General features: G+C 37.2%; 1 protein-coding gene across 1 annotated transcript in view; it reads right to left on the bottom strand.

Annotated features, from left to right (window-relative positions):
- The window catches only part of zmp:0000001200 (dedicator of cytokinesis protein 9), a 108,234-nt gene that overhangs the window by 9,483 nt on the left and 72,317 nt on the right, over positions 1–26,434 (bottom strand). Inside the window, 33 exon segments of the mRNA XM_051906666.1 lie at positions 547–669; positions 2,377–2,483; positions 3,978–4,035; positions 4,139–4,354; positions 5,003–5,116; positions 5,237–5,419; positions 5,596–5,733; positions 5,839–5,954; positions 7,746–7,888; positions 8,627–8,674; positions 8,759–8,825; positions 8,954–9,068; positions 11,632–11,756; positions 13,828–13,930; positions 15,861–15,974; positions 16,056–16,234; positions 18,198–18,309; positions 18,443–18,526; positions 18,862–19,008; positions 19,163–19,234; positions 20,646–20,768; positions 20,883–20,952; positions 21,582–21,697; positions 21,802–21,888; positions 22,013–22,102; positions 23,274–23,377; positions 23,380–23,391; positions 23,529–23,652; positions 23,728–23,820; positions 24,480–24,545; positions 24,939–25,126; positions 25,240–25,319; positions 25,517–25,639. Of these exon segments, the coding sequence (XP_051762626.1) occupies positions 547–669; positions 2,377–2,483; positions 3,978–4,035; positions 4,139–4,354; positions 5,003–5,116; positions 5,237–5,419; positions 5,596–5,733; positions 5,839–5,954; positions 7,746–7,888; positions 8,627–8,674; positions 8,759–8,825; positions 8,954–9,068; positions 11,632–11,756; positions 13,828–13,930; positions 15,861–15,974; positions 16,056–16,234; positions 18,198–18,309; positions 18,443–18,526; positions 18,862–19,008; positions 19,163–19,234; positions 20,646–20,768; positions 20,883–20,952; positions 21,582–21,697; positions 21,802–21,888; positions 22,013–22,102; positions 23,274–23,377; positions 23,380–23,391; positions 23,529–23,652; positions 23,728–23,820; positions 24,480–24,545; positions 24,939–25,126; positions 25,240–25,319; positions 25,517–25,639 (3,640 nt within the window).

Below are 26,434 nucleotides of genomic sequence, written 5' to 3'. Positions count from 1 at the left end.
TGACATTTGTAAAAAGTTGTTAACACTTTATTTTACAATGTCCTTGTTACATGTAGTTACTATAGTAATAACTATAATTACACACAACTAACCCTAAATTAAACCCTAATTCTAACCCTATAGTAAGTATATTTTCAATATATAAGATCTACTAACACCTATCCCTAACCTAACAGTCCACTAATACTCTAATGACAGTTAGTTGACATGCAAAGTTACAAACTTACTTATAGTTAGTAGAATGTCTAAAGTGGACTACTGAAATAAAGTGTTACCATAATTTTTCCTTCAGCTTTAACTTGCTCAAAAAACAACATATAATTAAAGTAAGGGAGTGAAACCTTTCAATGCATAAACTTAAGGGCTCCTAGGATTAAACTCAGAGGACTTCCATTTGAAATCAGTTAGACTGAGTCTCTAAATAACTTTTAGGTTGATTTTCACTGCACAAGTGCAAATCTGCAACCAAAGGCATTCATCTGATGCAGGTGTGTGAAACAGCTCAGATAGTTCACGAGAGGACTGATCTAACAGCTACTGCTCTACCTCAAAATCTCTGCGTTTCTCATAAATGGGAATGATGAGTTTGTAGATGTCAGAGATGAGCTCATAACGCTCGGCTTTCCATAATCCATCAGCGCATTCTTCCAGAAGCTCCATCAGGACATCCTGTGACACACAAACACAAAACCTTACAATGCTGATTTGTCTCAAAGATAGTATATAGACAGTGAATACAAAAGTATCTGGACAATTAAGTCTCTGCATTAGAAAGGGAAAATGCAAGGGTGATCTCTTCTCAAATGCTGCACAAGCTTTTCTCTTGACTAAACGCACTTATCTTCATCATTTTTGCTCAGTGTGTTTTAATCATCAGGTGTTTTGGTGATTGTCAGTGCATGAAATCAGTTCTGATTAAGTTCACACAGGTGTAGAGAATCACATCAGCATGATCTTTTAGTATCAGTGAGAGAGATATATAGATATATATATGAGATATATATATATGTAGATATATATATATATATAAAAGTAATATTTTAAATTTTTGCATTTTCTGTTTTCTTGTAATTTTGTTTGTTTTTGTCAGTTTTATTAATTATTGTTTATTGAAATGTCTATATAGTTTTACATATTTTACATTATTTCTATATATATATATATATATATTATTTTCTATTTCTATTATTAAATTATATTTTATATATTATTATTCATCATCATTTATATATTATTATCTATTTCTATTATTAGATTATATTTTATATCATTATATATTATTTATATATTTCTATTATTAAATTATATTTTATATTTTATTATTCATGATTATGTATATATATATTATTATCTATTTCTATTATTAGATTATATTTTATATTATTCTTTTATTTTATATTTTTATTTTAGTACATCGGTCAGGGTTATTATCATTAACTAAAACTAAACAATTCAAATCATTTCTGCTAATTGAAATAAAGCTGAAATAAAATAAAATATTAGTTGAATATTAGTTAGTAGTTTCCTTGGCAATAAACTTTAAGTTGTTTAAGTTTAAGTTGAAATACTAAAATGATTAACAGGAAATAATTAAAAACTAAAACTGACTAAAACTAAAACTGAAATATAAATTAATCCTAAATAGCAATTTTAAAAAAAAGTAGTAAAATGACAAAAGCACATAACAAAATTACTAAAAATGTAACTAAAATTAACAAGCTAATTCAAATGTTTAATAAAACTATAATAAATCAAAAATAACACTGCATTAAGTTAAACTAAATAAAAATGTTACTTTGGCAACTGGTTGAAATTTATATTATATTTTAATTCAGTTAACGTTTATTTGATTTCAAGTAGCGAAACTGGAAATGTATTTATGGTTTTAGTTTTGGTTGACTATAATATCCCTGCTTCAGACGGCTGAAGGCTGATGATTGTGAACTTATTAGTGTTTTATCTCTCAGTCAAAGTGCAGAAATGATGCCTGAGTATCAGTCAGTGATAAAAGCTCACTGATAATCACCACCACTGATAATTACATGGACATTCGTTTATTGCTTCCCTCTTTTACTGTACTAATATTAAACTAAATCTACACAGACACTTTATAATACTGAATCCTAACCTGGTGCGACGTGATTGTGTAGCAGTTTTGCATTCAGTATTGACAGACAATTCACACTGTGCCTGTTATGACACATGGATATTCAGCATCAACTAGATTTGTGATAGAAACAATGGATTCCTGTGATACCATAGTAAAATATATGTGGAGGAAATCTGAGGTCTATTTCTGCAGCAGTGCTCTTTACTAAAGAAATACACATTCAGTATTCCTCAAAATGAACCAAGCACTTTCAGACAGATATTCACCTCATTAAAGTGAACATCCTGCATCCCCACATCTTCCATCATCGACGCTTCCTCATCAATGTTTGGTGTGACCACTCTGAACGCTGAACAGCCCTGTTTAAACATGCCTACACAAACACACAAAAAACACTTCACATCTGGAGACAAGGTTGGTTTCCTGAAGCACTTCAAAATCAGCCAATATAACAGTCTGTAGAAAAGGTGATCATTGTTGTCCTGCTGATTAAGCCTTAATTCTTAGAAGTGCAGCAAAACGTGAGCCATATACTGAGTGATAACTTATATCAGCAGGGGCTTTATCAGACAGAGAGAAAAACGAGAGAGATATGATGAAAAGAGTAGGTGAAGAAAAGAAACAAGACTGATATGGGAATCTTTCACATACTACTAATCATTAAGAGTAATTACACGTGTGTCCTTAGAGTATTCTCAGTATTCTCAGCCATTATAGACCAGACAGCAGCATCTCCAAAACTAATAATTAGGGGTGTGATGAGATCTCATGCCACGAGATTAAAATGTGACAAGATTTCTCATTAAGACGAAAAGCTGTCTCATGATATTGCCATGACGGGAGTGTGAGGGTGAAATTAGGATAGAATATGCCACCGCTACGTTTACATCATGCCTCCACTGTCGTCTTGCTTTTTATAAGAATAAAAACCATTTAATTCAGTTGGAAAACGGTCGCTTCAGTCCCATCCAGCTCATTCAACACAAGCAGCAGAGCCGTACGTAGTGCAGCAGGAATCAGTGTTTACTGGTCACGTGACGAGACGACTGAGAAGACCATGGCAGAGGATTCGTTGCACAACAGAGCCTAAGGGTCTGACAAATCTCTTATCTTGTAGATTATGCGCGAAAATCGCGAAAGCGAAAGTAAAACGCGAACGCGCATTCAAACACAATTTCAATACCCCACATTTTGAACAGCGGCTCCCTGATGCATGTAAACATCTCTCAATATGAAAGTTATCTTGGCTATGTAGTTGTAATCATCTCTCAGCTCTGTATCATGCTTGAAGAAACATTTTGGTCTCTGTTTGTACTCTGAATATTGAGAGAGTGCTTTGATTATAGTTGCACTTATTGTTTGGACTTAATAAAACTAAGAGAAAACTTACTCATTTTTATTTAAACTGTTTTTATTTCTTTGATCAATTTGTGGAAAGGAGTTCAGTTAGGAGGTCAAAAGTTGAAGAAGCTCATAAATCATATACAGTTCAAAGGTCTGAAGAGACTCATATGAAATCATATGAAAGGGGTAATATGATATTTTTTAATGTTTTCCTAGTGTTTAGTGCATCTGTTTGTGCATGTATAAGATCTGCAAAGTTACAAAGCTCATAGTCTCCCACAAAGGGATTTGTTCTATCTAGCAGAGACTGCTAATCCAGACCTGCCTAAAACGTCCAGATATTAGTTTCTCAAACATGTCGCAAAGTGAAATATTAGCAAAATGCTGCCCAAAGGCATATGCAAAAAGAGAAGATGAGGCTTCAGTGAATTGTAGTGTTGCCACTGTGTGTTTGCATGCGAAAGCAAAACCCCTTTATTTGGCCTTCCGAAAATGGATGGAATTAGGAGTCAGTGTGTCTAACCTTTCCTCCTCAGGTACTCGGCCACCAGCGCTGCAACATGCACATAACACATGGCTGCCTGCAGAGAACCAAACCAGACAACATGAGCTCCACAGGATGTTACACTTCATGAAGATGTGTGTGTGTGTGTGTGTGTGTGTGTGTGTGTGTGTCCTTTGTACCTCAGAGAGGTCTCCATTCTTCACATGGATACGGGCCATGCTGTCCAGCCAGGTCTTGCGGAGTTCAGGTGTGCTGGCGTAAGACTTGGCCAGACTGTACTGCAGGTCCACCAGCATCTCCGGGTCTCTCTCGTGCTCCTTCATCTGAGCCGTGGCCATCAGAACAGTCCGGATCTTCTTTGTCAGGTCTTTCACGTCCGACGGGAATGCTGTGCTCTACAGGAGAGTGAAGGAGATGAGTGACGACTGTCACAGTCTGTGTAGAACTTAAAGAGAACCTACTATACTCTTTTACAAAGTCTTGATGTTGTTTATGGGCTCTACTAGAACAGGTTTTCATGCTTGAATGTTCATTATTTTCCTCATATTCTCCATTGTTGCAGCTCCTCTCTTCCCAGTCTGTCAGTAACGCTCTGTTTAGTTCCTGTCTCTGTGAAGCCCCTCCTTCAGAAAAGCAATATGTGCCCTGATTGGCTGGCTGGAGCAGTGTGTTGTGATTGGTCAAGAGCTTTGAGTGTGTTTGGGAAATGTCCCGCCCCTTACCATAACCACCAGTTTCAACACACTACTAACTCAACCAGGCCCCGCCCCTTTATTCTGCATATGAATTATTTAAACGAGGAATATTGTGGAGAAAACTCAAGACTTCAATGGAGGGAGTTCAGTGACACTGATACAGAGAATAACTCCCGCTGGAGGGACTTTGTGCTTTGGAACTCCCAAAAAAAAAATCAATGTGAATACTGTTGGATCCCACTCATATAGCCATAAACTACATCACTTCCTCTATAATGGGCTCTGTGTCTGATCTTCACTCCAGGATCTAGTGTTTGCGTAATATGAGTGCTTTTGAATGTAACTAACTTTGATCGTTTTGTCACTGTTGGCACAGTTGTTGATGACTGACAGGGACTGCTGGAACCTCGTCCCTCCTATTCCGATGACATCAGCGATCAGCTGACTGACGCCAATCACCACCTGAGGAATCACAAATCATCACTAATGACACAGTTATGACATCATCACATGCTGCTTCAAACGACTGGATGAAATAATCCAGACACATTCGACCACATGATGAACGTGGCTTTACTCCACCTGCAGGTGCGTGCGGACGAAGGATTTGCGTCCAGTGTAGTCGAAGTTGCTCTTCATGAGGAAGTAGAGCAGATGAGCCGCGTCGCTGCGGATGGAGCTCAGTTTGGAGTTACAGCACTTCAGAATCTCGTAGCAGAAGGACGCACACATATCCGCACGGCCCTCGAAGAACGTACACGGAAACTGGACACACACACACATCACAGACAGGAAAACACTTTCAACATTTATTTATTGGATTTAATTATGTCATACAGGTCTGAAATGACATGAAAGGTGAGTAAATGATGGCAGAATCTTCATTTTTTTAATGAATTATCCATCTATGCACTTATTCTACTGCTGTGCGTCACACTCACCTTGTAGATGAAGGTGCGAAGGGAAGTGAAGACCTGTTTGAGGGCCGTCTCTGATTGGTTAATTTGTAAGAAGCAGAGATGAACCTGGAACACTTTCTTCATGAGGGGACTGTGACCGTGATCCAAACTCAGCTGAGTCTGAGCACACACACACACACACACACACACACCACTGATGTCACAAGCAGCACTCGAGAAGGCAGGTGATGATGATGATGATGATGATGATGGTTGATGTCTGACCTTAAACCCCATGATGAAGATGCTCAGTGTGTCCAGAACTGTTAGACAAACTTCTGTAGCAATGTTTCCTTCCAACAGAGACTGATTCAACACATCAGCGTCTGAATGACTGTAAGCTACACAGAATAATGCTAATTAAAGTGATTTGTTATAAAACAAATAACTGTGAATGTAATTAAACAAATGAGAATGTTTAAAATGTTTTAAGGCTGTAAATAGATTTAACGCAGTTAACCCAGTAAAACCTGACATATGAAATAATAGTTAGATAAAATGCATATAAATGCATCAAATTATATAAATATCAGTCATCACTCTATATCTGCCAATAATATGTCTTAGTAAGATGATATTTAAATGCTTAGTTTTATGATAAAAGCTCTGCAGTTTTAAAACATAAACCGATCAGGCATAACATTATGACCACCTTCCTAATATTGTGTTGGACCCCCTTTTGCTGCCAAAACAGCCCTGAGCCGTCGAGGCATGAACTCCACTAGACCCCTGAAGGTGTGCTGTGGTATCTGACACCAAGATGTTAGCAGCAGATCCTGAAGATCTGTAAGTTGCGAGGTGGGGCCTCCATGGATCGGACTTGTTTGTTCAGCACATCCCACAGATGCTCGATTGGATTGAGATCTGGGAAATGGCACCCTAACTGCCATTAGGTATCGGGATGAAATCCTTGGACCCATTGTCAGACCCTACGCTGGTGCAGTGGGTCCTGGGTTCCTCTGGTGCACGACAATGCCGGCCTCATGTGGCGAGAGTATGCAGGCAGTTCCTGGAGGATGAAGGAATTGACACCATTGAATGGCCCCCATGCTCACCTGACCTAAATCCAATAGAACACCTCTGGGACATTATGTTTCAGTCCATCCGACACCGCCAGGTTGCACCTCAGACTGTCCAGGAGCTCAGTGATGCCCTGGTCCAGATCTGGGAGGAAATACCCCAGAACACCATCCGTCGTCTCACTAGGAGCATGTCCCGATGTTGTCAGGCATACAAATACGTGGGCGCCATACAAACTACTGAGTACCATTTTGAGTTGCTGCAATGAAATTTCAGCAAAATGGACTAGCCTGCTGCATCATTTTTTCACTTTGATTTTCAGGGTGTCTTTGAATTCAGTCCTCTGTAGGTTGATAATTTTAATTTCCATCAAACGATGTGGCATCCTTTTATTCCTAACACATTACCCAGTACATATCAGTATAGATATCCAGTATGATATTTTCCCCCATTGAGATCTGATGTGTTTTCAAAATGTTCCTTTAATTTTTTTGAGCGGTGTACAATTATACTAAAAGACTTTTACTTGATAAAGTCTAAACTATTAACCAGACGACAGAAGGACTGTAGGAGATTGGGTAACACTTTAGTATAGGGAACACATATAAACTACGACTTCTCCCTAAATAAACTCCTAATTACTGCTAATTAATAGTTAGTAAGGTAGTTGTTAAGTTTATGTACTGTGTAGGATTAAGAATGTAGAATAAGGTCATGCAGAATAGGGCATTAATATGTGCTTAATAAGTACTAATAAATAGTCAATATTCTAGTAATATGCATGCTAAAAAGCAACTAGTTAAAAGACCCTAAAATAAAGTGTTACTGGAGATGGTGTGTGTCAGGCTTATCAGCAAAGTTTGCCTATTCTGTAAATTCCATTACATTTGTGTTAAATAATTTTAACCAGTTTCATTTGATCTCATAAATGAAGTCAATTTTGTCAATGTTAAATGTTAAAATACAAGGAAGCGTATTTTATTCAAATATAAAAAAGCTGAAGATGAAATGAACAGATGAAGTTTGTGTGTGTGTGAATATATGTTTGTGTGAGCGTGAGAGTGTGTGTTCGTGTGTGTGTATGTTTTTGTGTGAGTGTTTGTGTGTCTCACTGTGGTTGTAGGTGTAGGAGTTGTCCAGACTGTTGAGCTGCTGCAGTCTCACGTGTAAGGCTCCTGTCCTGCTGCGGGACACAGGGAGAGTCTGAGAGCGGCGCTCGTGAACCACCGGCCCGGATCCTGATCCCTCCAGAGTCCTGATGACAGAACCAAAATCAAACAAGAACTTCAGAAACTAACTAAACACTCACTGACAACAATAAAGCTTCTATAGAAGGTAGAAGAGAGCATCTTCTGGTTTAAGTTTTATTTTGTATTACATCACACAACAGTGTATGAATTCATGACACATTGATTCAGCGCAACTCATTCATCCCGATACAAGAACTTCAGTACCACCAAACATCACTGTGGGCACCAGGATCTTCTCACTGCACAATGCTCTACAGTAGATACTGGATGCCGTTAGATCCAAAATGATTAATTTGGTCTCATGAGATCAGAGTATGGATTACCAGAAGTCTATATTTTGTAAATATGGAGCTTGGGAAAGGCTAAATGAGATTATTTGGCTGCAGTAGGAAGTTTCAGTGTGGACAACAACAACGCTTTTCACTTCTGCATGTTCAGTCTTACTGTGTGAGATGAAACAGTCACTCTTCTCACAGCTTTGCTTGGCATTTCTTCTCCTCTTCTCTTAGCAAAACATCACTCATCATAAAATGATGGGGTTAAAGTAAGGCCTGAGTGTTTCAGAGAGTTTCTTTTGCTATATTTTCACACTTAAAACATTACTTTGGTAGTACTCTTGTACCATGATCCGCTTTTGTGCAAAGAAATAAGTCTTCTGACAGTTCTCTCCCTAGAGCTTCCATTGTTGTCAGCATTAAGTCTGGGAATGATTCAGTGGGCTATATAACACTTTTAGACATTACCTGGCAATGTGTCTCTTCCCCATGTATCTGAACTGATGAAGACACACTCTGAAAAAAGATGAGAAAAGAATGATGAGACCGGTGTGTGTGTGTGTGTGTGTGTGTGTGTGTGTGTGTGTGTGCAGCACTTACTCTAGCAGACTGAAGAAGTTCATCAGGTCTGTTGGTGAAGCTTTATTCCAGTAGTTGAACAGAGCATCTAACACATAGCAAAGACATCGATCAAACAACAGACATACTACAATACAGCTGAAACAGCTTCATATCATCTCAGTGTGTGTGTGTGTGTGTGTGTGTGTGTGTGTGTGTGTGTATGTGTGTGTGTACCTTCAGACATGCTCTTCAGCACGTGCAGGAAGCACATCAACATATTCTTCACTTCAGATTGGTCCAGTTTGTCACAACGGAGCAAGGAACTGCCCAGGACTCCAGCAGCGTGACACTGAGAGCGAGAACACAAGACATCAAGACCTTCACAGGACACTCAAGCCACGCTTCTCTGAGCTCTATCAACAATGTCATCCAGTCTTATTCTAGTATTGTTTATATACTGTTATAGCATTTATTACTATTTTGGATTAGTGTTACGTGATTTTTTCATTTTTATTAGTATTAAAGGGTTAGTTCACCCAAAAATGAAAATAATGTCATTAATTACTCACCCTCATGTTGTTCTACACCCGTAAGACCTTCATTCATCTTCGGAACACAAATTGAGATATTTTTGTTTAAATCCGATGGCTCAGTGAGGCCTGCATAGCCAGCAATGACATTTCCTCTCTCAAGATCCATAAAGGTACTAAAAACATATTTAAATCAGTTCATGTGAATACAGTGGTTCAATATTAATATTATAAAGCGACGAGAATATTTTTGGTGCGCCAAAAAAAACAAAACAACGATTTATATAGTGATGGCCGATTTCAAAACACTGCTTCAGGAAGATTCGGAGCGTTATGAATCAGCGTGTCGAATCATCGGTTCGGAGCGCCAAAGTCACGTGATTTCAGCAGTTTGGCGGTTTGACACGCGATCCGAATCATGATTCGACACACTGATTCATAACGCTCCGAAGCTTCCTGAAGCAGTGTTTTGAAATCGGCCATCACTATATAAGTCGTTATTTTGTTTTTTGGGCACCAAAAATATTCTCGTCACTTTATAATATTAATGTTGAACCACTGTACTCACAGGAACTGATTTAAATATGTTTTTAGTACCTTTATGGATCTTGATAGAGGAAATGTCATTGCTGGCTATGCAGGCCTCACTGAGCCATCGGATTTAAACAAAAATATCTTCATTTGTGTTCTGAAGATGAATGAAGGTCTTACAGGTGTGGAACGCCATGAGGGTGAGTAATAAATGACATTATTTTCATTTTTGGGTGAACTAACCCTTTAAGTTAATTTCCAATGCACAATTTAAAAGGTTTAGTTTTGATTAACACACTCACACAAACATGACTAGAAACAAAGTGTCACAATAGTTTTTGTCTTCATTTTGAACAGTATATCTATTGTTTTATCAGTTCAAACCTAACAAACTTATTTTTATTTTTATTTTAATTTTTTTTGCTTGCACTTGTTTGTGCAATCTCTTTTCAAATCAAATTGAATTTGGTTTGATCTACTGCAAAAACAAGTGTGGCTTAAGTGTCCAGAGACTTTGAGGCAACTGTAAATACTCACACACACACACACACACACACACACACACACACGCTCATTCACTCACATACACACTCAAACAGCTGTGTGAACATCACATGCACACACACACACACACACACACACACACACACACACACTAAAGACCATGATACAGAAGCAGTAATGCACTGCGTGAGCAGGAACAGCTCTTTCTCTACACAGACAGGGAGGAGAGCAGCTCTACACACACACACACACACTGGTCTATGTGCTAATGCATCTACCACAGCACAGCTCTGGCCAGAACATCTCCCATGATCCCCTGCCAGCAGATCGGCACTGAGACCGCAGGCGGTGGAAACAGCATTATTCACTTCATTTATCATGTGGCTACAGACATGGAGACTGAAGGACTGTTTCCGGACTAATTTAAAGGCAAGCAAAGACAAGAACATCAAAGATCATTTCACAGCATTCCTCCAGTCAGCAGATTTACTGACTCAGCTTCCTGTGACTGGAAACACCGCTGTGGATTTAGGCAGAAGATCCGCCTGTTTCTCCATTAAAGCGCTGATGTGCTGACTGAAATGTCTGCTGTCCACTGGAGGATATCTTACAGAGCTCATTCCACCACACAGAGATAGTTTTCATGCCTGGCTCGTCTGGAGCGTTTGTTTCAGAACCTGGTGTGTTTTCACCCAACAGATCAACAAACCGAGCTATTTTTCCAGAGCAGCCCCACCACCCCACCCAATAAAAGGCACCACGGTCCCCACCACTTTTTAAGACAAAATGATTTTTCTTTATGACCATTTATCCTTACATTTTTTGTGTATGTGTTCACATAGCCAGAGCCACAAAAATCACCAAGCTTTGTACCAGTTACAGTCCTGTGGCTGGGGAGCGGAGGATCAGTAAAGCCACACGCACACACTGGGACAGTGCAGGGTGAGAGGTCAAATGTGAGCGGTACTAGCAGGGGTCAGAGGTCAGAAGCGATGTAATACTTGTGTAGGGTGTGTGTGTTGGTCAGACGGTGTCGACAGCAGAGAGAAGTCCATGGTCTGGCGTTTGAGACGTGCAGAGAGCGCCGTCTCCTCTGAGTCAGTAAAGAAACGCAGAACGCTGGCAGAGTGACGGCGCGTGAACCCGTCCCTCTGAGAGCCGCCGCAGCAGGAGACACACAACCACAGGTTAGCACACACACGCGCACACACACACACACACACACTACACACACACTACACACACACTACACACACACTACACATACACACACTGCAGCACATAAATGCAAAACACTGTAACGGTTCATCAGATATACTGTACTCAATCAGGTCATGTGAGCGGTACCTTGTCTAGGGGGTGTGGCTTGTCGATGCTGCGCTCTGATAGGCCGTTTCCAGAGTCCATGCTGATGAAGGAGCCCCGTGAGTCAGCGTGTCGAACAGAGCTGACGCTGGGAGTGTGAGGAGAGACTGACACACACAAACTCATCAATACACTGGACACAATCACTCTTCAGTGACAGTCCTCACACTACAATGGTCTGAACGCAATTATTTTAACCGTGTAAAGCCTGACATATCAAATAATAGTCTAATTTTTTGAAATGGAACAGTTTATTGAACCTTTAGTATAAAGAATATTTTAAAAATATGAAAAAAAAAAAAAAAGTTGCATGTGTTTTTGTTGAGTATCATTTTTGATAGATCAGGCTTTTGTGTCTCATATAGTCTGATATAGTGAAAATTTGAAGCTCAGACTCAAGGATGAAAAACATCTTTTATTCAGAGGCTCAAACTGAGCAAAATATACAATTTGGTGCAGATGTTGTTTTTTACATGGTCAAAAAGTTTCTGATGCTTGTAATGTAAATCAATGAGATCTAATCACATAAAATGCTTATAAATATCTCAATATCATCATCGTTTTAGTCCAGTAAGTGTTCATCTTGAAATATTAACAATATAAAAGTGATTCTTATATTTACTTGATAAAATCAGTGCAGATTTGACAGCAGAAAGACTCGTGAAGCACGAGCTGAAGGAGGACGTTTGTACAATTATAATAAAAGACTTTTACTTGCTATAAATGTCTAAACTATCAATCAGACGACAGAAGGACTGTAGAGATTGTGTGTGACAGGTTTATCAGCAAAGTTTTGATCATGTTGATCATTTAGAGGCGTATCAAACACTGTGCAATACAGTGTTTATAGGGTTCATTTCCAGTATGTTTGGTTGGGACTGTCATGTTGCACAGTATTTTCAGTTTTCAGTGAGGACAATCAAACTAATAGTTTCTGTAAAACTGTCGCTGGTTAGGACCAGTGTTGGGTAAGTTACTTCAAAAAAGTAATTAATTACTAATTACATCATCAATATTGTATTTAAAATACTTTTCTAATTACTCTGTCTGAAAAGTAATTTAATTACTCAATAAGTAACTTACTAAATACTTCTTAAAATCCCTATAAACCTTGACCGGATAGATAATAGAAAGGAAACTCTTAATAATTTAGTCAAACATGGAATAGTTTAGCCTTTTATAGCTTTTTAAAACATTTTAACTTTATTAAAACATATACTATAATAATTTTATTTACTTTATAATACTTAAATTATTTTTAGTAACAAATAGGGATGTTACTATACCAAAAATCCAGTAGTCGGTACCGATACCACCAAAAGTGCACAATACTCGATAACAAAGTCGATACCACGGTAAAAATATATAAAAATACAAATAAAACAATGCTATATATTTTTTTCCGGGTAGGTCTAATAGTAAGTTAAAATACCACAGAAATTGAATAATCAAATATAAAATAACTCTCCATAGTCATAACTGTATAAATTAAATATAGATTAATCCTTATTAAAGCTTTTCTTTTGTTGTTTGATTATCATTTATAATACAGACCAGTAGTAGACAGTAGCATGTTTTAAAGACTGCTGTCACTAATGGACGGAGACAATATGATGTTACACATGCTGTTCACATTCACATAACCAACGCGAATATACGCCAAGACGGGCATTTTGACATAACTGTGTGTGTATTTGAACGTTTATGCGTAATAAACCATGAAAATTTGACACTCGCGAGAGGCGGCTCTTTTTTCTCTCTAGGACATAGCTTACATTTTACCGTGATGTTCTTGCCTACCTGTGTCAAAAAAGTGAAGTAACGTTAATTGGATTATTTCCATTCTGCAAAACAGCCACTCGCTTCTGCCGACATCTTCAGACAGCGACTACACAGCCAACTGGTGCGCGCAACTGCACTACAGCTAACGATTTTAAAGAGGCAGCGTTCACTTTTACCTTTAGACGACAAATTTAGATTTTAAATTCAATATTGATTTAAACAGAACTGTTGAACTAATTTACAGTATGAAACGCAAGTACATTATAAGTAACTGTAATAAATTACCTAAAAATGAACAGTAATCCGTTACTTTACTTTTTCAGTGAATAAGTAATTTAATTACTGTAACGCGTTACACCCAACACTAGTTAGGACGCAGTACGCAGAGGGTCTCACCTGTTCCTGAAATCACTCCAAACACCTCTTTATGCAGGCTGCCGTCCACTGGACTGACCGTGTTTTTGGTAGGTGTCGTCATCACATGATCATCACGGCCATTCTGAAGCAATACAAAGAGAAATCAGTATGAAGATCAAGCTCAAGATCAAGATCAACCTTGACACACTGCATTCTGGTCACTCACTGTACAGCAGAAGCGTCTAATCCTGCTCCTGGAGGGCCACTGTCCTGTGGAGTTCAGCTCCAACCCCAATTAAACACCTGAACCAGCTAATCGAGGTCTTACTAGGCATACTAGAAACTTCCAGGCAGATGTGTTGAGGTAAGTTGGCGCTAAACTCTGCAGGACAGTGACCCTCCAGGACTGAGTTTGGAGACCCCTGCTGTACAGCAAAGCATATCTTACTCTACATTTTGTTAGCATGTTAGTATATGTTCATACCTTGTTTTGTATTTTTTCTCTGAGAATTACATTAGCAAATGTGAGGACTGAGTAGAAATATAAATTTATTGATAAATGTTAATTCAAAGATCAAGATGTATCATTTAATTTACACCTTTTTCAATGGATATGTGAAGTTTGAATTTGGTTAGACTGTTTTAATGTTTTTGACAGAACTCTCTTCTGTTCTCCAAGGCTGCATTTATTTGATCATAAATACAGTAATATCGTGAAATATTATTACGATGTAAAATAACTGTTTTCTATGTGAATATATAGTAAAATGTAATTTATTCCTGTGATCAAAGCTGAATTTTCAGCATCATTCCTCCAGTTTTCAGTGTCACATGATCCTTCAGAAATCATTCTAATATGATGATTTGATGCTCAAGAAACATTTCTGATTATTATCAATGTTGAAAACAGTTGTGCTGCTTCATATTTCTGTGGAAACTGATATACTTTTTATTTCTCAGGATTCTTTGATGATAAAAAAGTTCAAAAGAACAGCATTTATTTGAAACAGAAATCTTTGGTAAACATTATAAATGTCTTTACTGTCACATCTGATCAATATAATGTGTCCATGCTGAATAAAAGTATTCATTCCTTTCAAAAAAAATAATCAGTAACACTTTATTTTACAGTGTCATTGTTACTGTCACATGATCACGTCACATGAACTCTATTTGTTTTTCTGTCACGTGTTCCTTTGTTTGAGTTTCCCGCCACTATCAGTTACCATGGACATTAATCATATTCATCACAGCTGTTTGTTAGTTGTCTTAATCAGTCAGTGTATTTAAGTTCCTGTTTGTCTTCAGTTCTTTGTCGGGTCTCGTTTATGGAAGTAATGTGTTGGTGTTTGTTCTGCTCTGGATTCTGTGTTTCTCCCTGTGGATTATCAAGTAAAGACTTATCTTACTTTACTCTACCTCGTCGTGTGTTTGCTCAACCACCATTGCGTAACAGTTACATATGTTACACATAGTTACTATAGTAATAACTATAAATTATGCATAATTACAGGCAACTAACCCTAATCCTAACCCTATAGTAAGTACATGTAGTTACACTTTATTTTAAGGTGTCTTTGTTACACTGTCATTATACCTTTAAGTACTGAGTAACATTAAGTAACTCAAATAATCTAAATGCTAATGTAAACACATGCAACATAATAAGTCTTAATAACAGAGAATCAAATGAAAATCTAAATGAATTAAGACCTTTTGAATCAGAATCAAATAAAATAATAAATTCAGTGCAAGTCTTCCCAAGTCTTAGTAAAAATAGAAATGTCTTCCAATAAATGAAATGACACTGTTTCTTAAAATATCTTCGACTGTTTTTTTTTTTTTTTTAAAGAATGTTTTAACGGTCATTGTTCGTACAATGAAAGTCAAAAGAGGAACACTGAACCTCACTGTGACATTTCTTACAAATATCTTCGACTGTGTTCCTCAGAAGAAAGAAAGTCATACATGTTTGGACCGAGTGTGACGACAGAATCCCTCTGGTGATCTGTTGAACGTAACACTTCTAAACGGCTGCACAGCCTGAAACAAACACTAGGTGGCAGTCTCACCATGTTAGTCTGGTTGGTTACAGGAGCCGCATCTTTAATGTTGAGCCTGTGGACGTTTTCCAGCAGCAGACTGAACAGAGGCAGGTACAGCGTGGCCAAGCGAGCCTGCTGACCCTGAAAAACACACACACGCCTCGTATTCAGTACAGTAGCAAAACACCACACAGCGCAGCAGACACACGAGTGCTCGCTCACCTTGGAGGAGTAGCGGTCGTCGAAGGCGTGTTTGACCATCAGGTTCTTCAGCACCTGTAAGGCGATCTGACGGATGTCTCTGAACTCCTGCATGGCTCCACCCACTTCCCTCAGCAACAGGCCCACCAGGAAGTGATTCTTACAGAAGTCATCGGTTAGAGAGTAGTCCAGCTGAAGATCTGGGTCGAAAATACAACAAATCACTCCTGAACTATAGGAATGGAAGACTGAAACTATATCAGAATACAACATGTAAAAACACTTGTAATGAGCACGAGTATTATTCTCAAAATAAAAAATTAGTCTTTTGACTGGTAGTGTATATTAAAGCAGTGCTTTTGCACTCCAAGTTCCTCCATTGTCAACAATATTCGAAGGTCACATGACTCGATTCTAACTAGTTTGTCTTTTTTATCTTTTAAAGTGTCTTTTGTAAAACAGACTATTGCTGTATGTTCAGAAAGTCTTCCAGTTTTGTTGAATTACATTAGTCCACACAGCATAACCATTAAAATATTTTATCTTTTATTGTTTTTATTTTAAAATATTAAGATTTTTATGGTTCAATTAATTATTTCCTTGTCAACATCTTCCAAAGCCCCTGCAGTTCCTTCACAATCCCCAGTTTAGGAAACACTGGCGTAATTTAATGTTTTTTGCTGATGACAAATGTTCAACTCTTGTATTTTTATATGACGATAGTACAACATCATCTTATTCAACTCTGTGTGATAAACAAGTTAAGGCTAAAGGTTTGGTCAAAAGTAATCTAAAAGTAATCAAAGAGTAGTCAGATTATATTTCCTAAAATGTGTAGTGTGATCTGTAAGTTTTCAGTAATGGACTTCACTTTGTAAGTAATCCACCCAGAACTGTCACTAACATCAACTAACAATGAGCAATGCAACTGTTACAGTTAATATTCATCTACATTAACGTTAGTTAATACAAATACAACTGTTCATTGTTAGTTCATGTTAATTTAAGGTCCATTAAATAATATTAACAGATTAACATTAAAGGGATAGTTTACCTAAAAATGAAAATTATCCCATGATTTACACACCCTCAAGCCATGTATGTGTGTATATGACTTTCTTCTTTCAGACGAACACATTCAGAGTTATATTAAAACAATATCCTGGCTCTTCCAAGCTTTGTAACGGCAGTGAATGGTAACCGAGATTTTGAAGCTCAAAAAAGCACATCCATCCATCATAAAAGTAATCCACACGGCTCCAGGGGTTAATAAAGGCCTTCTGAAGTGATGTGTTTTTGTAAGAAAAATATCCATATTTATACATTTATAGACTATAATCACTAGCTTATGATAATGTCCATCTGTGCGTTCACAAGAGAGTCAAGTTTCGGCGTAAGAGTTAACTCTGGGACACGCTTCACTTCAGAAGGCCTTTATTAACCCATGGAGCCGGATTGTGGATTAATTTTATGATGGATGGATGTGCTTTTTTGAGCTTCAAAATCTCAGTTACTATTAACTTGGAAGAGCCAGGATATTATTTAATATAAAAACAATTGTGTTTCGTCTGAAAGAAGATAGTCATATACACCTAGGATGGCTTAAAGGTGAGTAAATCATGGGATAATTTTCATTTTTGAAAATATCCCTTTAACAAATGAAACCTTATTGTAAAGTGTTTCTGTGATTTACTTTATAAGGATTAAGGATAAAAATACTTTGTATGCACAATTTCTACCTGGCAAAATTATAAAAATGTATATTCAATATAAAAATGCCCATGGAGTTACACGATTTTATTCATTCACATTACTTTTCCAGGTCTAGAAATCACACTTTTAAAATGAGGGTTTTTCAAGACCTTGGGAATCTTGGTTCTTCAAAGAAAATGAATAAATAAATAAAAATGTAAATAGGAAATATTCTGATTTGTTGTTGTTTTGGCTTATTTTAATGTTCATTCTATCTTATTTTAAATCATTTTAAATCATCTTAAATTGAATGTTTGCTGAAGCCAGGTTGAGGACCACTGGATTTGAGGAAGACGGCCATTATAAAACATGCTAATTAGAGATATGAGCCAGGCAATTCACATTCAATCAACGTTCAACAAGCTCTCTGACTATAATGTGTTTCTGATCTTCTCTTCAGTGATGGATCACCTTGAAAGCGCAGGATACGACCCTTCCCGAACGGCATGGGCAGGTTGAGAGGAACGTAGTGTTCGTGATTACAGACCACCTTCAGAAACTCAAACTTAAACTCATACAGCGTCTGAGAGAGAGAGAAGAGGGCGTCAGATGGGAAATATTTCTGAGATGGAATATCTATATGAAAAACAGATCCAAAGTCAAAAAATGATCAAAATCTGCATGTAAACAGAGATATAGAAGCAGGAGCAAATTACTTTTGAGTCTCCGGGCATGAAGCAGTTGATGTAGTTGTTGATCTGTTTGAAGACGAACCCTCGGTCCATGAAGGTGAAGCAGCGCTGAAAACAGGGTTTAGACTGATTCAAGACACACCTTTATCCTCAAAACAGCTGAGTTATTGTTAACTAAAACTGAATAAACTAAAACTGAAATAAAAATAAAGCTGATCAGTTATAAAATAACACTTTTGACCTTCTCTTACCTGTTAACCCATCCTTAAACCCTCCCATCCCACCAAACCTGTCCTAACCTTACCCATAACCCAAGTGTTTTACAATACAACACCTACACCAACTATACCTACAGAATTAAGAAATATTGCATCCTTTACTTCTTCTCTGCATCAATAATACAGTGGATAATCAATCATGTCTTCATAATTTGGAGTGCTCACCTTGACAAAGACAGCGAGGCTGTGATTGGCGTTTCGTGTGGCGTCCAGGTTGTCTTTGTATTTCTGTGTGATATGAGGCATCAGCATGGTGACCAGTGTCTCCACAGAGTGATAGAAGGACGCTGAGAAACGCTGGCTCCTGGAAACCTACAGGACACGGCAGGGGTCAAAGGTCTGAATCAATGTGTTTGACTTTACTGAGTTTTGTTTTTGTGAGTATAGACATGTACTTATGAAAAAAAAATTTCAGAAGAACACATGACTGGTATTTTCTCATACAAACATGTTGACTTATACTGACCTTGACCTTGCCTGTCTCGATCAGGTACTGAGCCATAGACTTGACTAAAACCTCACAGAAATACCAGGAGTACTAGAGCAGGAAGAACACAGGAGCAGATTCAAGAGGATATACAACACAGCAGCAGCCGTTAAACCATAAACAGCTAATTCAAGTCAGCTTTCTTTTGAAGTAAAATAACAGATGAGAATTTCACTCTACTTTTTATGTACTTAATCAGAGATATACTTAACAAATTTATACTTAATTATACTTGACAAGTATGGAAGCTAAGCTTGTTTCCTCACAGAAAAAAATAAAATAAAAAAGGGGTCACACTTAAGTTTAGGTATTGGGTACGATTAAGGGATGTAGAATAAGGTCATGCAGAATAAGGAATTAATGTGTGCTTTATGAGTAATAATAAAAAGCCAATATGCATATGCATATTAATATACATGCTAATAAGCAACTAATGAGACTTGGCCCCTAAACTAAAGTGTTATCAAAAAGGGTAATTGCAACTTTTTAAATCACAATTTTTATAATAGCAAGTTTATATCTCACAGTTCTGCTTTTTCTCTCTCGCAATTCTGATTTCATACTTCACAATTCTGAGAAAAAAAGTCACAATTACGAAATAAAGTCAAAATTGTGAGATAAAAATTCATAATTACCTTTTTTATTATTTATTCCATGGCGGAAAATGAATGAAGCTTTCATAGACAAGTATACAGAAAAGTCTAAAAATATTCACCCTATACTTGTAATATAAATAAGTTGTTAATCTTTTGATGGAGATATACTTAAGAAAAGTATTTAAAGTGTACTTTTCTTGTAGTAGTATTTAATGTAGTGGCTTATTAAATCCTTTTTTTTTTTTTTCACACATATTGGCTTCTTTGAGGTACTTTTCAGCATATGTTCTACATACTATCTGATAAACTTACATGTTATAGTTTATTATAACAAGTCAGCTTTGGGATGAAATAGTACACTAGTGGAACTGAACCTGATGGTTTTTGTACAAAGTGCCACTGACCCTCACAGAAACAGATAAACATGTGGCTGATTTTACTGATAATTCCTCCATGGTGTGAGTAAACCGTGAGTATCACGTTATGTTCACTTAAAAAAACAAGTATACTTTCAGTATAAAAACTATTCAACAAGATAACTGAGAGTATAAAGCTAGTAAACTAACTGTACCTATAAGTTCTAGTATAGTTCGCAGTATAGTTGCAATAGAACAAAAACTTGAATGTAAACTAGTAAGTTTACTACTGTTACACTTAAAGTATACTTTTATGTACTAAAAATGGGACATTTAGTCCTTTAGAAGTTTTGAAATAGTGCACTTACAAATATACTACTAGTACATTGATTTTAGTATACTTACTACATAAAATATACTCCTAAAATGTGCGTGAACTTTACTTAAGTTTACTTAATAAAATGAACTTAAAGAATACTTTTTTTGTCAGAGGTGCTGAATCTGATTCACCTTCAACAGTTTGTTGCTGGTGAGGAAGTCCGTCGAGGGTTTCAGGATGGTGGTCATGGCTTTCGCCAGTTCCTCATGGACAGTTTTACCGTTGTTTAAGTTTGTCTCGGTCTTCAAAACATACTACACACACACACACACACACACACACACACACACACACACACACAAGAATGTTGATGATTCAGGGTCACAATCAGGATTATTTGTTTTACATCACAAGACACGTCAGCTCACCTTTACATAGGAGCGCAAGTGATGCTCCAGACCCACTTCATGACACTGAGCCACGACATGGATCATCACCCTGACCAGAGCAGAGCGGGACGGCACACAAAATGAGTAACGGACCAGGGTTATCATCCTTAAACAACACTACAACTCAAACAGGTTTGTTAACTGAAATAAAGCTGAAAAAGAATAATAAATAAAATAAAATAAAATAAAATAAAATAAAATAAAATAAAAACGAAAATTAGAAATGTTGCCTTGGTGAATAAATGAAATAAACTTAAGTTTAAGCACTAAAATTTAAGCACTAAAATTACTAACTGGAAATAAATAAAAACTAAAACTGAAAAAAAAAAAAAAAAAAACTACATTGTATTATTTAAAAAAAACAAAAACAATAAAATATATTTATATTAGATGAAAAACTTAAACTAAACAGAAACTAAAAATATTGTGTTGGTGGATAAATTAAATAAATTTAAGTTGAAGCACTAAAATTAATGGAAATAAATAAAAACTAAAACTGAAATAGAACTATTTAAAATAAACAAAACAATAAAAAAGACAAAAACAAATAATAACAAAATGACCAAAAATTTAAGTTAAATTAAAACCAAAACTGAAAACGTAAAAAGAGAAACTAATTCAAAATATTAATAAAAACAATAATAGTATATAAATGGCACTAAATGAACACTAAGAGACCTGGTGACGTTCACAGCAACATCTTCCAGGCCGGAGGTGGTGAGCACACGAAACAGCTGGTTGAGAACGGTGGGGAGGAACTTCACCATCTCATGAGCCTCCATGGCATGAAGACTCTGATAGAGAGAGAGAGAACTGTGATCCCAGGATGCCTGATAATGTGGATCGAACAAACACCTGCAGGCCTCAAACATCCTCAAGAAGGACAAACAGGAAGTACCTTCAGGTATTTGACCAGTTCTCCTCCTGATTGGCCCGTGGATTCAATACTCTGGCAGTGATGGAAGAAGTTATGCAGATGTTGATCCTGATGAGAAAACAAGCACCAATCAGGACTAAAAATAATGAACAAGTCAATCGATAAGAGTTTGTGACATAGCAGGGTGTATAACATGTATCTCTGTGAAGATGTGGAGGCAGACGCTTCATACCTGTGTGTAGACGGTGGACACCAGCTGTGTGGAGACTTTGAGCAGCGGCCTCCCCCCATCCACCCACTTCACCTCCTGACCTGTGTGCTGCTGTAACACACACACACACACACACACACACACACATTTAATTAAGGTCACCATGGAACCAACATTGACAATTCTTGTTTTGTTTTTTTGTTTTTTTTAGGATATTGCAGTATTTATTATAAATGATTTATCTGTGCACATTATTATACAAGGGCGACAGAGCTCCTGTATGAATATATGCAAATTTCACCTCCTGTACCTGTATACTTCCACAGTGTACACTAATTCACCCAAAAACAAAATATGTCAAAAACATTTTTATAAACAATGGCTTTCAAAAGGGACAAAAGAAAAAAAACAAAACAAGACAAAATGACAAACAAAACACAGCAAAATACAACAAAACATAAAATAAAAAACACAACACAAAAACAGAACAAAACAAAAACAAACAAAACAAAACAACAAAAAGTACAAAACAAGACAAAACAAAATACAACAAAACAAAACACAACAAAAACAAAACAAACAACACAAAACAAAACAAAACCCAAAACAAAACACAGCACAGCACAGAAAAACAAAAAACAAACAAAACAACTCAAAACAACAAAATAAAACACAACAAAAAACAAAACAAAGAACCAAACACAACACAACAAAACAAAACACGGCAAAAAAAACAAAAAAAAAAACACAACAAAACAAAAAATAACCAAACAAGACAAAACACACACACACAAAAAAAAACACAGCACAGCAAAACAAAAAACAAACAAACAAAACAACTCAAAACAACAAAATTAAACAACACAACAAAAAGAAAACAACAAAACAAAACCACACAAATGAAAAAAACAACAACAACAAAATACAAGAAAACAAAAACAAACAAAACACAACAAAACAAGAAAAACACAACAATGTACAAAACAAGACAAAACACAAGAAAACAAAACACAATAACAAAACAAATAAAACAGCAACAAAAACAACAAAACAACAGAACTCAACAAAACAAACAAAAAACAGCATGGCAAAACAAAAAACAAAATACAAACAACACAAAAAACAACAACAAAAAAACAAACAAAGCAACACAAAACAAAACAAAAAAACTAACACGACAAAAAACACAGCAAAATAAAATAAAATAAAAATAAACACAAAAAAACAACAACATAAAGAAAACAAGACCAGCATGATCACCATCAGAGTGTGGCTCTCTCACCTTGCTGCTGTTGTCCTGGAAACTCAGGTAACCTGGAGGCAGGTTTGCAGCTACTGCCACCTGCTGTTCATTCACGATCACTCTGCCGTCCTTCAGCAGGGGAGCCACGCGTATCCCACTGCAAACACATACAGCACACGTGGAGAATAGAGACAGAGACTGTGTTTAATTAGTTATAATGGATCGAAGCATTAATCCTCCTTTAATTCTTTCAGAGTATGTTTGTGGCTGGTTTCAGACGGCAGTGCGTCTCACCTTGCGTCTCCACCTGTTCTCGTCTCTTAGTGCTGGCTTTGCTGTTGCTGTCACAGCTGATGTGATAGAGGGTGAACAGAAGATGATGTCTGTCCGTCAGCTGAACCGGCAACTCTATTTTAAACTGGACAGGCAAAGACAAGTGTTAAAAGAGCCTGAAAACACACAGACACATGGAGATGTAGAGCTCACGTCTCACCTCTTCATAAAACTCTGGGCTCTGCTGGTGGTGTAGGACGGCAGCAAACGCTTTCTTACAGAACAGAGGTCCTCCGGGACGCCCATATATACACTGACAAAACACAGCCACAGGATCACTTACACATTCAGCTGTAGGATTACTGTGATTACAGTTTTAATAAATATAACTACACTATTGTTCTGAAGTTTGGGGTCGGTAAGATTTGTAAATGTTTTTGAAAGAAGTCTCTTCTGCTCAGGGTTATTTGATGAACTGAAAAAAGCATTTTTTTAAAAAAATAAAAATCTTTTGTAAAATTATAAAATGTCTTTACTGTTACTTTTGATCAGTTTAATACGAAGCCCATAAAGGGATGTGAGGATGTAAAAAATATGAGATAGGAGGAAAAATTAAATTTCAAAGCTTTTACGTTCTCTCGCAAAAGTTTTGCCTTCTTTCCAAGTGAACACAAAGTTTCTTGGAGGAACGCGAAACATTTGTGAGCGAACGTAATAGCTTTGAAATTAAATTTTTCCTCCCATCTCATATTTTTCAATTTAGGGGCTGCCTAATTGAATGCATCCATGCTAAATAAAATTAATTTACTAAAAAAAAAAAAAAAAATCTTACTGACATCAAACTTCTGAACGGTAGTGTACATATTGATCATGTCATATGGCTTGTTGCTGGCATTTTACAGAACAAAGAGGCACATGTGTAGTCATACACCTGTGGTAAAATCACTGAGCTGAGTGTGTGTGTGACGTTACCTTTAGTGGGAGAGCGTCCTCTTCATCCGAATCTCTGAATTCCACACACAGAGCGATGTTTCTGGCCTAAAACACAAGAGGAAAGCATGAAACACTTCACTGAGCCCCACCTTAAAGACCGTCCACCATATTGTCTGACACACTTTTGCCATGCGAGTCCTGTGTGTTTGGACAGCTTTAAACTAAACTTGTCTGGGGCATTAATAATAATACTATAGCGCAGAGTTTCTCAAACTTCATGAAGGAACTGCAAGGTATTTTGAGCTGAATCTTCACAGACACATTCTGGGCACAGCAGAGACTTATATTACATCTTGTAAAAGGGGCATTATAGGTCCCCTTTAAAAAGAGACCAAAAAGGGGGTGATGGTTAACAGGTTAAGACATTTTAAGGACCCAAGGGGACTCCATAGAAAAGCAAGTCAGAGCTGTGAGTTGAGTACTTTAGTGTTGTTGTACCTTCGTGAAGCTTTTCTGGCTGTCGTATTTGAGATGTCGTGGATACACATACAGGTGGTTGTTGTAAGTTGTGAAAGGCTGGGAGTATTTGGCGATAGATGGCACAAACTCCTCCACCTCAGACACCAGCCTGCCCCGCTCCACACCATCAGTCTGACGCAGAGGAAGATAGGAGGGCGTGACACAATCTGCACACACACAGAGAGAGGAATCTCTGAATCAATCCTGAACCACTCCAAACACTCAACATGTGTCTTTCACTGCATTCAGAAACGCTTGTGTGTGAGTATGAAAGACTTACTGCTCAGATCTGGTGCGACGCTATCAACCGTGACATCCAAATTACCCAGAATCACAGGCAACTTGGCCATCTTTTCTGGCCTGAGAGAAGAGAAAGCACAAAGGAGGGCAGAATAACAAGCGTGAGTGCCTGACGGAGGTGAAGAGAGACTATACTGTTTCTAAAACATCAACACCGCTGACAGAACTGAGAAAAACAACACCAGTGTGTACAACTTCATTCTGCAGGTCATACAAACACTAGTGCTACTATTGGAGCTCTCGACTATAAGACTGACTTCCTGAAGTCCGCGAGCAGTCTGAACATGTCCTCGTTGGAGAGCTTGTTGCCGTCCTGCCTGTAGAGAGCAGAGAATCGAGCGCTCTTGTCCACCGCCCCAGAGGCGTCCTTAAACAGAGGCCTGAGAAACACACACAGAGATCAGAGCTGGTGAGAGAGATAACAACACACACATCCTGATCCTGCCCAGCTCATCTTTAACATCCCAGCGGAAAGATAAACATAATGGCATGGCTTAACATCTATAACCAACACCCTTTTCCAGAACAAAACACAGGAACAGAAAAACAGCTGTACAGTCATTTGCCTGAGCAATATTGATTCTGCTCGTGATATCTCTCACTCAGATCGGGCGTCACTAAACTGTTTCAGCCTTTTAGCGTGTGATGTTTCAGTGCAAAAACATTTTCATCTTTGTTTGAAACTTAACCAGGTGCTATAAGCACAGGTACAGCGCTGTGCCACACGTATCTACATTTACAAAGCTCCAATTCTCACTAGAACTTAGGAGTTTATTGAGGCAACAGTCGTAGTTAATAGTGAGAATTGGACCCTGATCTAAAGTGTGACCAAAGTTATTTCTGAGCAAACTTTTCCATGCAAATAAAGCTCAATATATAATGTGCCACATTCACAAAATTTCCCTGCTGAAATTAATTTAAATGCATTTTTACTACTGCCCACAGAAAGCAGGTGATGGATTTATATAAAAAAGATGTTTATGTACAGTTTGTATAATTTGTACACAGAATAATGTCCAAAATATGCACCGTTTTCCTTCCCCAAATCAGAAGAAAAACCAAGAAATATATATTTTGCAAATTATAGGCAATGAAGACCATTATTTTAAGACCATTAAAGTCACCATGAAATCACAATTCTTATTTATTTATTTTTTTATGGAATTTTGCTATGT

Source organism: Ctenopharyngodon idella, chromosome 9 (assembly GCF_019924925.1).
Source record: "Ctenopharyngodon idella isolate HZGC_01 chromosome 9, HZGC01, whole genome shotgun sequence".
Classification (NCBI taxonomy): domain Eukaryota; kingdom Metazoa; phylum Chordata; class Actinopteri; order Cypriniformes; family Xenocyprididae; genus Ctenopharyngodon; species Ctenopharyngodon idella.
Note: the sequence above shows the minus strand (reverse complement) of the source record. Positions and strands in the feature narration are given on the sequence as shown.